At 39.0% G+C, this 15,100-nt stretch overlaps 2 protein-coding genes and 1 long non-coding RNA gene across 3 annotated transcripts; 2 read left to right on the forward strand and 1 right to left on the reverse strand.

Moving 5' to 3' along the window:
* The first annotated feature begins 389 nt into the window (after window positions 1-389).
* Window positions 390-3,393, forward strand: LOC140977254 (phenylalanine ammonia-lyase-like). The gene is made up of 2 exons (XM_073441929.1): window positions 390-1,039; window positions 1,467-3,393. Exons 1-2 carry the CDS (start codon window positions 651-653, stop codon window positions 3,214-3,216), a joined length of 2,139 nt encoding a protein of 712 aa, XP_073298030.1. The 5' UTR covers window positions 390-650; the 3' UTR covers window positions 3,217-3,393.
* Window positions 3,394-3,643: 250 nt separating this feature from the next.
* On the reverse strand, window positions 3,644-8,495 carry LOC140977745 (uncharacterized). Its single transcript, XM_073442484.1, has 4 exons — window positions 7,472-8,495; window positions 6,235-6,594; window positions 4,702-5,654; window positions 3,644-3,754 (listed from the first exon to the last, which is right to left on the reverse strand). The coding sequence occupies exons 1-4, from the start codon at window positions 8,493-8,495 to the stop codon at window positions 3,644-3,646; spliced, it is 2,448 nt and encodes an 815-aa protein (XP_073298585.1).
* Window positions 8,496-13,275: 4,780 nt separating this feature from the next.
* On the forward strand, window positions 13,276-14,181 carry LOC140977808 (uncharacterized). Its single transcript, XR_012175437.1, has 2 exons — window positions 13,276-13,372; window positions 13,701-14,181. It is a non-coding gene; the product is annotated as an uncharacterized lncRNA (long non-coding RNA).
* The last annotated feature ends 919 nt before the right edge of the window (window positions 14,182-15,100 follow it).

A 15,100-nucleotide genomic window follows, 5' to 3' on the forward strand; every position in this document is an offset into this window, starting at 1 on the left:
TTAAACAATTAATCAACCGATAATTTATTTATATATTATAATTTTTACATTTGATAAAATTAAATTAAGCGTAAAATGCACAGAGTGGACGAAAGGAGCAATACAACCCCAATCATTATTACTGTTATAGGTCCTTTTTTTTAAATTTTTTTTGAAATGGACTAAAACGTGAAATATCAAGAATACCCCTCACCAATCCTATAAGCACCAGCTACCACATCGCTATATCCTTTTTTATACATAATATCATGTTCCCATGCAACGGCCACATCTACACCGTCAATAGCATGCAATCAACGGCGAAGATGGAACCTCAACCAACTCCCTCGCAAAATGGACCTGTCCGCCTGCAACTCCATCTTCTTCCTCCACAAAACCCACCTACCAAAATCAAACGTACACCGACTGCCTACGCATTCATTCAAACTATACCAACCCCCATTCCTCGTTATTTATATCACCCACATATCCTACTTTGTTTTCTAGGACTTTCCTCTCAAAATAACTTGCACATTACATACACTTACTTCCTAGTACCTTCCCTGCCTAACATATTGATATATACACAAGCTTGTTTAGAGGAGAACTTGTGTTAGTGTTTGTGTCTTGAGGAGTTACGTACGTTGTCGCATGTGGCTGTGATCATTGTGATGGAGAACGGGCATCAATACTCAAACGGGAAGTTGTCGTCTGATCTTTGTGTGAACAAGGATCCTCTGAACTGGGGGGTGGCCGCGGAGGAGATGAAAGGGAGCCATCTCGATGAGGTCAAGAGGATGGTGGAGGAGTTCAGGAAGCCGGTGGTGAAGCTTGGAGGGGAGACGCTGACCATATCGCAGGTGGCGGCGATCGCGGCCAGGGATAATGCGGTGGCGGTGGAGCTGGTGGAGGCGGCCAGGGCTGGGGTGAAGGCAAGCAGTGATTGGGTGATGGAGAGCATGAACAAAGGGACTGATAGCTATGGCGTCACCACTGGTTTCGGTTCCACCTCGCATCGGAGAACTAAGCAGGGCGGTGCTCTTCAGAAGGAGCTCATTAGGTACAACAATTAAATACTTCAAACTTCGATTTTTATTTTTTTTGCTAATTTTCTTTAAGAGATACTGTTACATCAATTCCCTACTTTTTCCCTTGAGTATGATAATTGTCATGTTATCAGTGAAGAATATTTTACAATTGTAAAAAAAGAAATAATCAATTCAATTATTACAAAACAACTTAAATAAACTGATCGAGCATGTGTAACGTAAATGTGTTACCTATAAAGGCTGCAATATAGGTGCGGATTGAGAGGTTTGGATGAAAATAAATTTCTTGATTTTTCGAAACTAAAATTCTATTGTATCACATGTGTTTTAGAGTTGATCTTGGTATGTTACAAATGACAATTCAGAGGAAAAATTGAGATGAAATCACAAGAACATATCGAAATGTCCCCTAACAATTGAGGATCTGACTTGTTTCAGGTTCCTAAATGCCGGAATTTTCGGGATCGGGACGGAAACTTGTCATACTCTGCCGCACAGTGCAACTAGAGCAGCCATGCTAGTGAGAATCAACACACTTCTCCAAGGGTACTCCGGCATCAGGTTCGAAATCTTGGAAGCCATCACCAAATTCCTTAACCACAATATCACCCCTTGTCTCCCTCTCCGTGGCACGATCTCAGCATCCGGCGACCTTGTCCCCTTGTCCTACATTGCTGGGCTACTAACCGGTCGCCCCAACTCTAGAGCTGTTGGCCCTAAAGGCGAATCCCTTAACGCCGAGGAAGCGTTTAAACTGGCGGGTGTGAATGGAGGATTTTTCGAGTTGCAGCCTAAAGAAGGGCTTGCACTTGTCAACGGCACCGCTGTTGGTTCAGGCTTGGCTTCGATCGTCCTTTTTGAGGCCAACGTTCTCACTCTGTTGTCTGAGGTTATGTCTGCTGTTTTCGCTGAAGTTATGAATGGGAAACCCGAGTTTACGGATCATTTGACGCATAAGTTGAAGCATCATCCGGGGCAGATTGAGGCTGCTGCGATAATGGAACATATTCTTGACGGCAGTGCATATGTGAAGGCTGCACAGAAACTACATGAAACAGATCCCTTGCAGAAGCCGAAGCAGGATAGATACGCGCTTCGAACATCGCCCCAATGGCTCGGGCCTCAGATTGAAGTCATCCGAACAGCCACAAAAATGATCGAAAGAGAAATAAACTCTGTGAACGATAACCCCTTGATTGACGTTTCGAGGAACAAGGCGTTACATGGTGGGAATTTCCAGGGCACACCTATTGGAACTTCGATGGATAATTCAAGATTGGCTATTGCAGCAATTGGAAAGCTGATGTTCGCTCAATTCTCCGAGCTTGTGAATGACTTCTACAACAATGGGTTGCCGTCAAATCTCTCTGGTGGGAGGAATCCGAGCTTGGATTATGGTTTCAAGGGTGCCGAAATCGCCATGGCCGCTTACTGTTCTGAGCTCCAATTCTTGGCGAATCCTGTCACAAATCATGTCCAAAGCGCGGAACAACACAATCAAGATGTGAATTCTCTGGGGTTGATTTCTTCAAGAAAGACAGACGAGGCTTTGGATATCTTGAAACTCATGTCATCCACATACCTAATCGCCTTATGCCAAGCTATCGATTTGAGACACTTGGAGGAGAATCTGAGAGTTGCTGTCAAGATCACTGTCAGCCAAGTAGCTAAGAGAACTCTAACAATGGGTGCCAATGGAGAGCTTCATCCATCAAGATTCTGCGAGAAGGATTTGCTCCGGGTGGTGGACCATGAACACGTATTTTCATACATAGACGACCCCTGCAGCGCGACCTACCCGTTGATGCAAAAACTCAGACAAGTGCTTGTGGAGCATGCCTTGAAGAATGGGGAAAATGAGAAGAACGTGAGCACGTCTATCTTCCAAAAGATAGAATCTTTCGAGGATGAACTGAAGGCCCTTCTACCTAAAGAAGTCGAGGGCGCAAGAGCCGCACTGGAAAATGGGAACCCTGGGATTTCTAACAAGATCAAGGAATGCAGATCATACCCTTTGTATCAATTCATCAGAGAGGAACTCGGCACAAAATTCTTGACAGGAGAAAACGTTACCTCTCCCGGGGAGGAATGTGACAAAGTATTCACTGCTTTGAGCAAAGGATTGATTATTGATCCATTGTTAAAATGCCTGGAGGGCTGGAATGGTGCACCTCTTCCTATCTGCTAGTGTAATCTCATCAAGTTGTTTGTTGTTTAAAAAATAAAGCATGTGTTTGAGATATTTGTTCTTTTTGTTTAATTTTGCTTCCATAAGTTGCAACAGCATGTAAAAATTGCAGATATTCTAGCTGTAAACTTAGAATCCTTTACTTGATTTGCAGTGTTATATGTGGACAACTTTTTTGTCACGCCCCAGAACGGGGTTGTTGTCACGGGCGTTGCTCTCAAATTTACATTCGAAAACAACAAGCCTCATAAGTACAGAATTTTCAGAAACCAGTCTTTTATTCACAATACTGAATATTCATTGTCTGATACAACTCAAATAATAATGTTTTACAGCGGAAATATAAAAACAAATATAACATCGTCTTAACAAATGCAACGGACTACACATAAATTAGAACTGATAACAACGGTCTCCTTCACCAGCCTCAGAATTGAATCTGATCTTCTTCTTCTAGCTTTTCTTCCTCGTTTTTATCTGAGATGGGTTTGGTGGGTGAGTGATATGGTTGTCTCTCAGTAAGCAGGGGCGTGAATAACTCCCAATTTTCAAACACCATTTTTACAGAAACAGAAATACAATAATATACAGAAAACTCTTGTTTCCAGAACAGGAATCAGAATTCAGAAATCACAGTATTCAGACAGAAATCAGAATTAGTAAGCACTGAGCACGTTAGTGAATATCGTGGGTAAACTGATATCAGAAATGTTCAGAATATATATTCCTACCATTAGTTCACTAGAGAGTTTCAGTGCTTCAAAATCATATACCATATATCAGAAATCAAACATTCAGAAACTGTACTTTAAAACCGGAATTATCAAACTGATTTCAAGATATTTATACATAAGCCCACTTACCGTAATTTGCTAGAAATTTCGGTTGAATTCTGTAATCTGCCGATGTCGCTACTGGTTTCTACAACTTCGAAAAATGCACTCTCTTAGCTCTAATTTCAAGTGATAATTTCAAGGTTTGTGTAACCCATTTCAGAGACTTGAGGGTGATATTAATAGGCCAAATTCTGACTGTTGGACTCCCTATTAATGGCCATAATCTGTCATGATGTGCTATTAACAATCTTTATTTCATTTTAAATGCTTCAGTTACAAGTTCTAATCTGAATCAGTAGCTTATCTGCTGAAATCTCGCTACTGAACTTCTTCTGCTGCTGGATTCTGTCTGCTGGATTCTATCTGCTAGAATTTTGTTTGCTGGAAAATAACATCTTCTGAAATATTGGCTGCTGCTGGAATTGTTAGCTTCTGCTGGAATTTTCCATTGCTACTGAATATTGCTAGCTACTGCAAAAAAAATGCTAGCTGCCGAAAATTCGGGTTCTCACATCCCTCCCTCTTTATGAGAAGTTTCGTCCTCGAAACTTGGCTATACATGATTCTCAAAGAGATAAGGGTATTGTGCTCGCATCTTTTCTTCCAACTCCCAAGTAGCTTCTCTTTCGGTGTGATTGGACCATTGCACTTTGACATATGGAATAGTTCGTCGTCTCAGCACTTGGTCCTTGTTATCCACAACTTGAATCGAGATTTTTTCATATTTCAGCTCTTCATTTAAATTTCCCTCAACCAACAGGGGTCCAGCTTCCAGAATATGACTTGGATCAGAAATATATCTCCTCAGCTGCGAGACGTGGAATACATTGTGAATTCTTGACATGTCGGGTGAGAGTGCTAATCTATAAGCAAGTGTTCCCACTTTCTCAAGAATTTCAAATGGTTCGACGTATCTGGGATTCAGTTTCCCAGCCTTATTGAATCGGACTACACCTTTCATGGGTGACACTTTCACATACGCCTTTTCTCCAACTTCAAATTCCACGGGTCTCCTTTTCAGGTCAGCCCAGCTTTTCTGTCGATCTTGTGAAGCTTTTAGTCGCTCTTTGATCATAGCAACTTTATCCACTGTTTCTTGGATCAGTTCGGGTCCAACGATGGCTTTTTCCCCTATTTCATCCAAATATAGTGGTGATCGACATTTTCGTCCATATAAAGCTTCGTATGGTACCATTCCAATGCTGCTGTGGTAACTATTATTGTATGCAAACTCGATTAAGGGCAGATGTTCGCTCCAATTACCATTGAAGTCCAGAGCACAAGCTCTCAGCATATCCTCAAGAGTTTGAATTGTCCTCTCTGTTTGGCCGTCGGTTTGAGGATGATAAGCCGTACTAAGAGTAACCTTAGTCCCTATAGCTTGTTGAAAGCTCTTCCAAAATCGAGATGTAAATCTAGGATCTCTGTCTGATAGTATGCTAGCTGGTACTCCATGTAATTGCACGATCTCATTCATGTACAAGGTGGCTAGCTTGTCTAAATTATAGTTCATGCGGACAAGTAAGAAATGTGCAGATTTTGTGAGTCTATCTACGATTACCCATATTCTTTCATGACCTTGTCTCGACTTTGGTAAACCAACTACAAAATCCATGGAAATATGTTCCCATTTCCATTCCTAGATTTCTAATGGTTGAAGAAGTCCACCAGGTCTCTGGTGTTCTGCCTTGACTTGCTGGCACACGTGACACTTAGAAACAAACATTGCCACGTCCTTCTTCATTCCACTCCACCAAAAATTTTTCTTCAAATCTCTGTACATCTTGGTACTGCCAGGATGGACTGAAAATTTTGACTTATGTGCTTCGAACATTACTTCTTGTCGAAGGTTATCGATGTCTGGTACGCACATTCGTCCTTTCATCCACAAGATTCCTTTGTTATCCGTCTCGAAATCTGGTGATTTCCCTTCTTTGGATTGCTCTTTCAATTTCACCAAAACGGAATCTCTATCTTGACTTATCTTGATTGTCTCTTGAAGACATGGTTGTGCTGAAAGTGATGCCAGGATCACCTTACTCGTATCCTTTCTTTAAAGCATCTGCTACCTTGTTGGATTTGTCAGGGTGGTAGCTTATCGTCAAGTCGTAATCCTTCATGAGTTCAATCCACCGTCTTTGTCTCATATTTAGTTCTTTTTGAGTGAACAAATATTTGAGACTTTGGTGATCAGTAAAAATCTCGCACTTGGCTCCATAAAGATAATGTCTCCAAATTTTAAGCGCGAACACCACTGCAGCTAGTTCGAGGTCATGTGTTGGGTAATTCTGTTCATACGGCTTCAACTGCCTTGACGCGTATGCAATCACCCTTCCCTCTTGCATGAGTACACATCCTAAGCCTCCTTTAGATGCATCACTGTAGATGGTGAAGTCTTTGCCGTCAGTTGGCAATACCAACACCGGAGTGGAGGTAAGCTTCTTCTTTAAAGTCTCGAAACTTTGCTCACATTCTTCACTCCATTGAAATTTAGAGTTCTTCTGTGTGAGCTTGGTGAGGGGTATGGCTATTGAAGAGAATCCTTCAACAAATTTTCGATAATAGCATGCTAATCCCAAGAAGCTTCGAATTTTTGTCACATTCTTTGGTCTAGGCCAATCTGAGATTGCTTCAACTTTCTTAGGGTCCACAGATACTCCTGCTGCTGATATTATGTGTCCCAAGAATGTGACGCTCTCTAACCAGAATTCGCATTTCTTGAACTTGGCGAACAACTCATTTTCTTTAAGCATCTGGAGGGTGAGGCGAAGATGTTCCTCATGATCTTCCTTACTTTGTGAATACACAAGGATGTCGTCTATGAATACAACCACAAACCTATCAAGGTAAGGTTTGAAGACTCTATTCATGAGGTCCATGAATGCTGCGGGGGCATTGGTCAGTCCAAACGGCATTACCGTAAACTCGTAATGGCCGTATCTCGTCCTGAAGGCTGTTTTAGGAATATCTTCTGCTTTGACCTTCAGTTGGTGATAGCCTGACCTTAAGTCGAGCTTGGAAAAGACTGTAGCTCCTTTGAGTTGGTCAAACAGATCATCTATTCTTGGAAGTGGGTACTTATTCTTGATTGTGATATTATTCAGTTGTCTGTAATCGATACACAATCTCATGCTTCCGTCCTTCTTCTTTACGAACAGGACATGAGCTCCCCACGGGGATGCGCTTGGTTGGATTTGCTTCTTATCCAACAATTCTTGAAGTTGCTCTTTGAGTTCTTTTAATTCCGCTGGGGCCATTCTGTATGGTGCTTTTGAGATCGGTGCAGCCCCAGGAATCAAGTTGATCTCAAACTCCACTTCACGATCGGGGATTGTGCCCGGGAGTTCTTCAGGAAAGACATCCGAAAACTCTTGTACTACTAGAATCTCTTCTAGTGCAAGTGCAGTTTCTTGTTTTACCTCGCTTAACATGGCTAGGTAAACTTCTTCTCCATTTTTCATGGTTTTCCAAGTTTGAGAAACAGGAAGAAGAGTCTTTCGTTCTTTGGTCTTGCCATGAAATAAAATTTTCTCTTGGTGTGGATTGGATGGTTACCGTCTTTCCATGACAGTCTACTAAAGCATGATTATTGGCTAACCAATCCATTCCAAGAATTACATCAAATTCCACCATGTTTAGTTGAATCAGGTTTGCCTTGAAACTCTGATTATCTATGAGAACACCAATATCCCGATATAGAGTGCGAGTTTCTAAAATTCGATTTGCAGGAGTTGCTACTCTATATGGTTTTTCTAAGTTATCAGGCTTAGCTCCTAACTTCTTGGCAAATCTCTTAGACATGAATGAATGCGTAGCACCACAATCAAATAACACATCAGCAGGTATATTATTGATTAAAATGGTACCAGCTACGACATCATTGGAGTTGTCTGCCTCTTCTTGAGTGATAGCATAGACTCGAGCATTTGGCTTGTTCTCTTTAGGCTTGTTTGGTGTTGTTCCACCTGCTGGACCATTCCTTGGATCTGGAAGAGGGCATGGAGCAATGCGGTGGTCCATCTTTCCACAACGAAAACAAGCTCCAGAATTCCTACGGCATTCACCAGTGTGAGTGAATCCACAAGTTTGGCACTTGACTCCCTCTTTGCTTGATTGAGAAGGAGTGGTTCCTTTAGATGGAGAACTGGTGAATTGGTTACTTGAAAACCTAGGCTTCTTGAATTGTTGGCCCGGTTGGTGCTGGCTTGACTGAGGATGTTTGAGTTTGTTCTCACCTTCACGCCTCTTAATGTCATTCTCAGCCCTGATGGCGGCTCCCATCAATTCATCAAAACTATTGGGCTCGATAACCGCAAGGGCAGATTGAATACGGCTGTTCAATCCCTCCTTGAAGCGATGTATCTTCAAGGCCTCGTCTCCCATGATGGTTGGGGAGTAAGTTCCCAATGAATGAAACTTGGATGAATATTCCACCACTGTCATGTTTGGTTCTTGAACCAAGCTTTCAAATTCTGACAGCTTCTGCACTCGAATTGCTGTCGGAAACTACTGTCTCAGAAATGCCTCTCGGAACCTTTGCCAGGTGATAAGTCCCGTCCCTAACATAGCTGGTGAGACTCCTTCCCACCATTTGGCTGCTCTATCCACAAGAAAAGGTGTAATCACATCTACCCTGATCTCTTGTGGAACCTCAAGGAGTCGAAGATGATTCTCCACATCCTTCATCCAATTCTGTCCGACCTCAGGATCAGAGCTTCCATCGAAGTTTGGGACTCTTGCTCTTCGGAGAGCCTCATAGTGCTGCTTCATCCCATTCTGAGCTGGAGGTGGCGGCGGCGGCTGATTAACATTAGGGTTGACAAACTCTTGTAACGTGGTTGCCACAATCGTGGCTATAGCCATCAAATCCACTTGGCTGAGGCCAACTGCTGGTGGTGGTTGTTGTTGTGCATCTTCGTCATCGCGGTTGTTGTTGCGGTTGTTGCGATTTCCATAACGAGGGTTGCGATTATTTCTTACTGGTCTTCCGTCCATTTCCTACACATATGGAAGTTCTAAGGTTTTGGCAGAATATGGACTAAACAAAGGAAGCACAATGATTGAGTAATTGCTCAAAATTTTAATATGAAACCAATGAATAGAAATAACTTTTATTGATTTCCCAAGAAAGTGCAATTACAATAGAAATTCGAAAATGAAAACAGAAATGCAAATGGAACAAGTGGTATTACCAAAAAAAAAAAAACCACTTCTGATAGTCTAATCTATCACTTCTCCCCAAATCTAAATCCATAGGATCCTCTTCTACTTCTTCTTCTTCTTCTGGATCCTCTTCAGGTTCATCTTGGTTGTCTATTACTGCTTGTAGATGTTCAATATGACCATGCAAAACTGCATTCTGATCACTAAGTACTTCAACCGTGCTCTGCAACTCATGAATTTGAGCATTAGTCTGCTCACTATACTGGTTATGCTGGTGTACAAGTTGGTGATTTTGATCCTTGAGCACTTGGATCTTCTCAATTAAGTTATCACGTAACTCGATGAACTCTGCAACGGTCTCTTGAGAGGTTTCAAACTCTTCTCTAGCTTTCCTATTCCTCTCTTCCGCCTCATGCAGATGATGAGCATAACGTTGAACATCATGTCTTAAGTGTTCTTCTCTACGCTCTAATTCATCCTTGTCCAGCTCTAAGCAATAGTTATGCCACTTGAACTTCTCTATCTTCTTCTCTAAGTTCTTAATGTAGCTACTCTGGTCAGCCATATCCTACATCCAAAACATGAGAGTAAAGGTTCAGAAGTGATATCAAGAATATAGGTCGAGTTATAGACAAATACTGGAATGAACAGATTCAGTACTGCCTATACAATTAACAGAAGAAATAGCTCAAAATTTTTCGGTCTCAGAATGGCGTGAAAAATTTACTAAAAATCCTTCATATCAAGAACATGAATGGTACCAAATTTGGTGGAAAATTACTAAGTCGTTTGGAAATGAAAATTCCTCAAAGTTTCGAAAAATTGGAAAATTTTACGGAAAAGACGATATCACCATCTAAACGAAAGATTTGAGGTTCGTCGACGGTGCTAGAACAATTGAAATGGTTCTAGGTTAGATTCTTCTCGTCGAGAGCTTTTCAACACATACTTTTAATAGTAAAAATTCCTTCTGGATCAAAAGTTATGGCCGTTTGAAGTTTGCGCGAAAAACACCTCAACTTCCATGCCACTTTGCGAGGTCTACTGCATGCGCTTGCTGGAATTTACTATCTACTGCATTTTTGATGCTACTGCAATCAGTCTACTTCTTTCCAGCACTGTTAGAACCAGTCTGCTGCATTCCAGGTCTATTGACCCAGTCTTCTGCATACAGATCTACTGATTTCCATCTACTGGTTCTGGTTTCGGCTACTGGTTTTGGGTCTACTGATTTTTTTTCTACTCATTTCAGACATGCTGCTGAAACACTTAGAGCTCTACTGTATTCTGATTTGTTTTCCTTACTGATTCTCCTAACTGTACATAGTTAGTCTATCTTTTCAGTAGTCTATTACATTAGCTTATTTCAGTAGTCTATTACAGTAGTTTATCATAACTCATTTTCAGAAGTCTATCAGAATTTATTATTTCTAGTTCCTCCTCCCCAGATTATGAAATCTGGTTCTGCTCTGATACCACTTCAATGTCACGCCCCAGAACGGGGGTTGGTTGACACCGGCGTTGCTCTCAAATTTACATTCGAAAATAACAAGCCTCAGAAATACAGAATTTTCAGAAATCAGTCTTTTATTCACAATACTGAATATTCATTGTCTGATACAACTCAAATAATAATGTTTTACAGCGGAAATGTAAAACCAAATATAACATCGTCTTAATAAATGCAGCGGACTACACATAAATTAGAACTGATAACAACGGTCTCCTTCACCAGCCCCAGAATTGAATCTGCTCTTCTTCTAGCTTTTCTTCCTCGTTCTTATCTGAGATGGGTTTGGTGGGTGAGTGATATGGTTGTCTCTCAGTAAGCAGGGGCTGGAATAATTCCCAGTTTTCAAACACCATTTTTACAGTAACAGAAATACAATAATATACAGAAAACTCTTGTTTCCAGAACAGGAATCAGAATTCAGAAATCACAGTATTCAGACAGAAATCAGAATTAGTAAGCACTGAGCACGTTAGTGAATATCGTGGGTAAACTGATATCAGAAATGTTCAGAATATATATTCCTACCATTAGTTCACTAGGGAGTTTCAGTGCTTCAAAATCATATACCATATATCAGAAATCAAAAATTCAGAAACTGTACTTTAAAACCGGAATTATCAAACTGATTTCAAGATATTTATACATAAGCCCACTTACCGTAATTTGCTAGAAATTGCGGTTGAATTCTGTAATCTGCTGATGTCGCTACTGGTTTCTACAGCTTTGAAAAATGCACTCTCTTAGCTCTAATTTCAAGTGTTAATTTCAAGGTTTGTGTAACCCATTTCAGAGACTTGATGGTGATATTTATAGGCCAAATTATGACTGTTGGACTCCCTATTAATGGCCATAATCTGTCATGATGTGCCATTAACAATCTTTATTCCATTTTAAATGCTTCAGTTACAAGTTCTAATCTGAATCAGTAGCTTATCTGCTGAAATCTCGCTACTGAACTTCTTCTGCTGCTGGATTCTGTCTGCTGGAATTTTGTTTGTTGGAAAATAACATCTTCTGAAATATTGGATGCTTCAGGAATTGTTAGCTTATGCTGGAATTTTTCATTGCTACTGAATATTGCTAGCTACTGCAAAAAAAATGCTAGCTGCCGAAAATTCGGGTTCTCACATTTTTTATTTCTTGGATCAAACTGAAATGAAATAAGAAAATCGTGTTATCAATAGCTGATCTTTGATTCCGTAATTCGTTTCCAAATTTCGGGGGCTTTTATTGTATCTTATTCATTCAAAGATTTTGGATCTGCCACTAATTATCGCCTTCATAATTGTTGTTTGATGCTGTAAATAGGTCGGAAGTGCATTCAATTTATTTGTAAATGTACTAGTATTTTACCTCATCTGTGTTCTTTGCGATTGTACATCAAATTCTTTATTTTATTCTTCTACAAAAAGCTCATGTATATATAATATAATTATTTATTCGACTGCACTCCAAGGATTGATTTAACGATCATAAAAGAGTTCATATTAGAAATCAAATTTAAATAAAATTTTTTTATGATTTTTTTATAAATTTTCTTACAATAATTAATCAACTTTAAATACGTTAAATGTGTGAAAAATTAAACCTTGAACTAAAACAAAATAAAAAGCATAAAATTTATAAAAAAGTAAATATTTGCAGTTGAATTTTAAAAACGACATTTCTTTGTAAGAAAGAGATATCTCAGTATTACAATAAGACACATGAAAAACATATAATTACCCATTTTTTTGCAATTAAAATATATATTTCTTACTATATTATCAAGAATGTGACTAATAACTATATTCGGTAAGTTGGCTGATAACTTCTTTATTACATAAATAACCCTTATTTGAAATTAATTTATAAATTATTTTATTATATTTTAATCGCATAAAAAATAAAAAATCTCTATCTAATTTTTAATTAATAAACGAAATAATATTGACTAATTAATTTATTATTATTTTTTAACACGCGAAATGCGCCCAAAAGTTGAGCATTACTTGTGGTTGTGAGCCACTCCTCGCCATGATTTCTTCTGTAATTATTTATTTTGAAGGCAATTAAATCTTTTCTTTTAAAAATTACAGTAGATTATGGGTATGGCTCATTATAATTGCTATCTTAAAGTGACTGAAACAGTATATCCATATTCACTCTGAGTTGACTTTATGACCATTAATCCCACTTACTAAGTGGAATTTTCCTATTTAGGCAACTTATTCACAGTCCAAATTAATTATGACATATATAGATGAAATATAAATTTTCCATTCAAAACTATGATTAGGTATCATCTGACACGATATCACACATATATTTTCGTGAGATGGACATATTGAACCATACCTAGAAGAATAGATAAGGTCGGATAGAAGATTCATCTCACAAAATTGGTTCGTGAGACGGTTTCACAAGAGTTTTGTATATAATTGCTGAATTTATTTTTTTTTAAAGAAAAAATAATAATTGATGAATCTCATAATCACTAGAAAGGTAAAAATAGGTCACCCACTTAGTATTGTCTCATTATTGGTGATACCCCATGATAAATAAAATTTTAACACGACTAAACGAACAGTACAAAGCCTGCCTTCATAAATAAGTGTGCGAGTGAAATTAAAATATCAATCCACATTTCTTCTGCCTGATCCAGGTAAGTTTAAAGAATGCAGGCCATAGAATTATTAGGCTAAACTCCTCTCAAGAAGATGATTTGAATCAAATAGGCATCCAATTTAAGTTTTTATATAACTGGATAGAGTTTTCTTCCAACCTCCTTTCGACGTAAATCATGTTCGGGTTGATGTTTTCTAACCCGATTTTCGACCTCCTTTTATATGCTTTCACTTGGATATTCGTCTGTCACTATGCTATTTATCTAGTAGTTCATGCGAATTGTGTTACTCCATAGGGAGGATAAGATGTTACTCTAATGTTAAGAATATGTAATATAATAACCGTGGTTTTTTTTATATCTGCAGCATTCAGGGAAAAGAAAAAATGAAAGTGGTGGCATTTCTCTTGATTCCTTTGGTGGCTAGCTTTTGCTTCATGGCTCCCAGGAGAGTTCTAGTTACTGGTGGAACCAACAACGTTGGTACAGAAACAGTTGCTGCACAAGTAGATGAAAATCATCACAACATACCGAGAGAGTACTTTAATCAGAGGGGTGGTGGTTCAAGTGGAGGCGATAATGGCAATGGAGGTGGCTGAGCACATTCGAAGGCAATACTCATCTTCTGTTCCAATCGAGTTCGTCTCATGTTTCATATTTACCGATCGATGGCGCTGCAGATTCATACATAAATAATATGTGCCAATCATTATATAGTGTGTAATATATTACAGTGGTGACAGTTTTTTCCTGTTTTTTTTTTGGGAACTAGTGCTTTATATGGTAACATTTGAGATATGGTATGGTATCTTCATATTTCTGAGTATCAGAAACATACCGATTTGTCATATACTATTTCAAACAGCAGAAACCAACCATTCTTCACGACACCAAACAATCATTGTTGATTAAAAGCATGTTCAGATTAGAAACTTTAAGTTACGTGGTCATGTTCCAGGAGAGGTTTCAATTCCCATTAACGCTTCTTGTGATTCTTATGTAGTTTCTCAATGTTCCATCAGTGCTTCCATCTGAAGAAACGCGATGAAAATGAGCAATCTTGACCTTTGGGGTATGTAACACAAAAATAGGAGCCATAATAAAACCAAAAAACTGCGGCACATATCTCTCTCTCTCTGAACTAATTGCTCTCCCATATTCGATCCAATAACAGTTCCACTCATCCAATCCAGCGAATTCACCGGCCCACTACATTATTGATATATTACCACTCGATGGGACAGGACTCCGGAGCTCCGACGAATATGATAGATATCACTTTTTATTAGGAAAAACGAATGATTCATACACACGGACACAATATGATTTGAATATGATCACCCTCGACGCACAATTAACAAACAAGCAAAAATATCAAAACGAATACCACTAGAAAAAAAAAAGAGATGAAAACCCAAAAAACAAATAGCATTAATCACGCACAATTAACAAACAAAAATATCAAAACAAATACCACCAGAAAAAGAAAGCGGGAAACCATACCAAACTCCAAAAAAGTAAAAAAAATAAAAACTCGAACATTGACTAGGAATTTTGCTCTCTCTTTCAACTCAAGAGCGTGCGAAGATAGAGAAGCTTTTGGAGAAAGGAACGTGCATAGTGTCAATAATATTTTCCAAATTTAGGGTCGAATGGATTCGAAGATAGAAAGTTTTAATTTTTTTTGGTTTGATTTCAGCTCGGAAGATAGTTCGAGTTCGAATTGTTCTCGAAATCTTTGAACATAAATTCGAAAAATAAGGTTAT

Source organism: Primulina huaijiensis, chromosome 5 (assembly GCF_012295235.1).
Source record: "Primulina huaijiensis isolate GDHJ02 chromosome 5, ASM1229523v2, whole genome shotgun sequence".
In the NCBI taxonomy this organism is placed as follows: domain Eukaryota; kingdom Viridiplantae; phylum Streptophyta; class Magnoliopsida; order Lamiales; family Gesneriaceae; genus Primulina; species Primulina huaijiensis.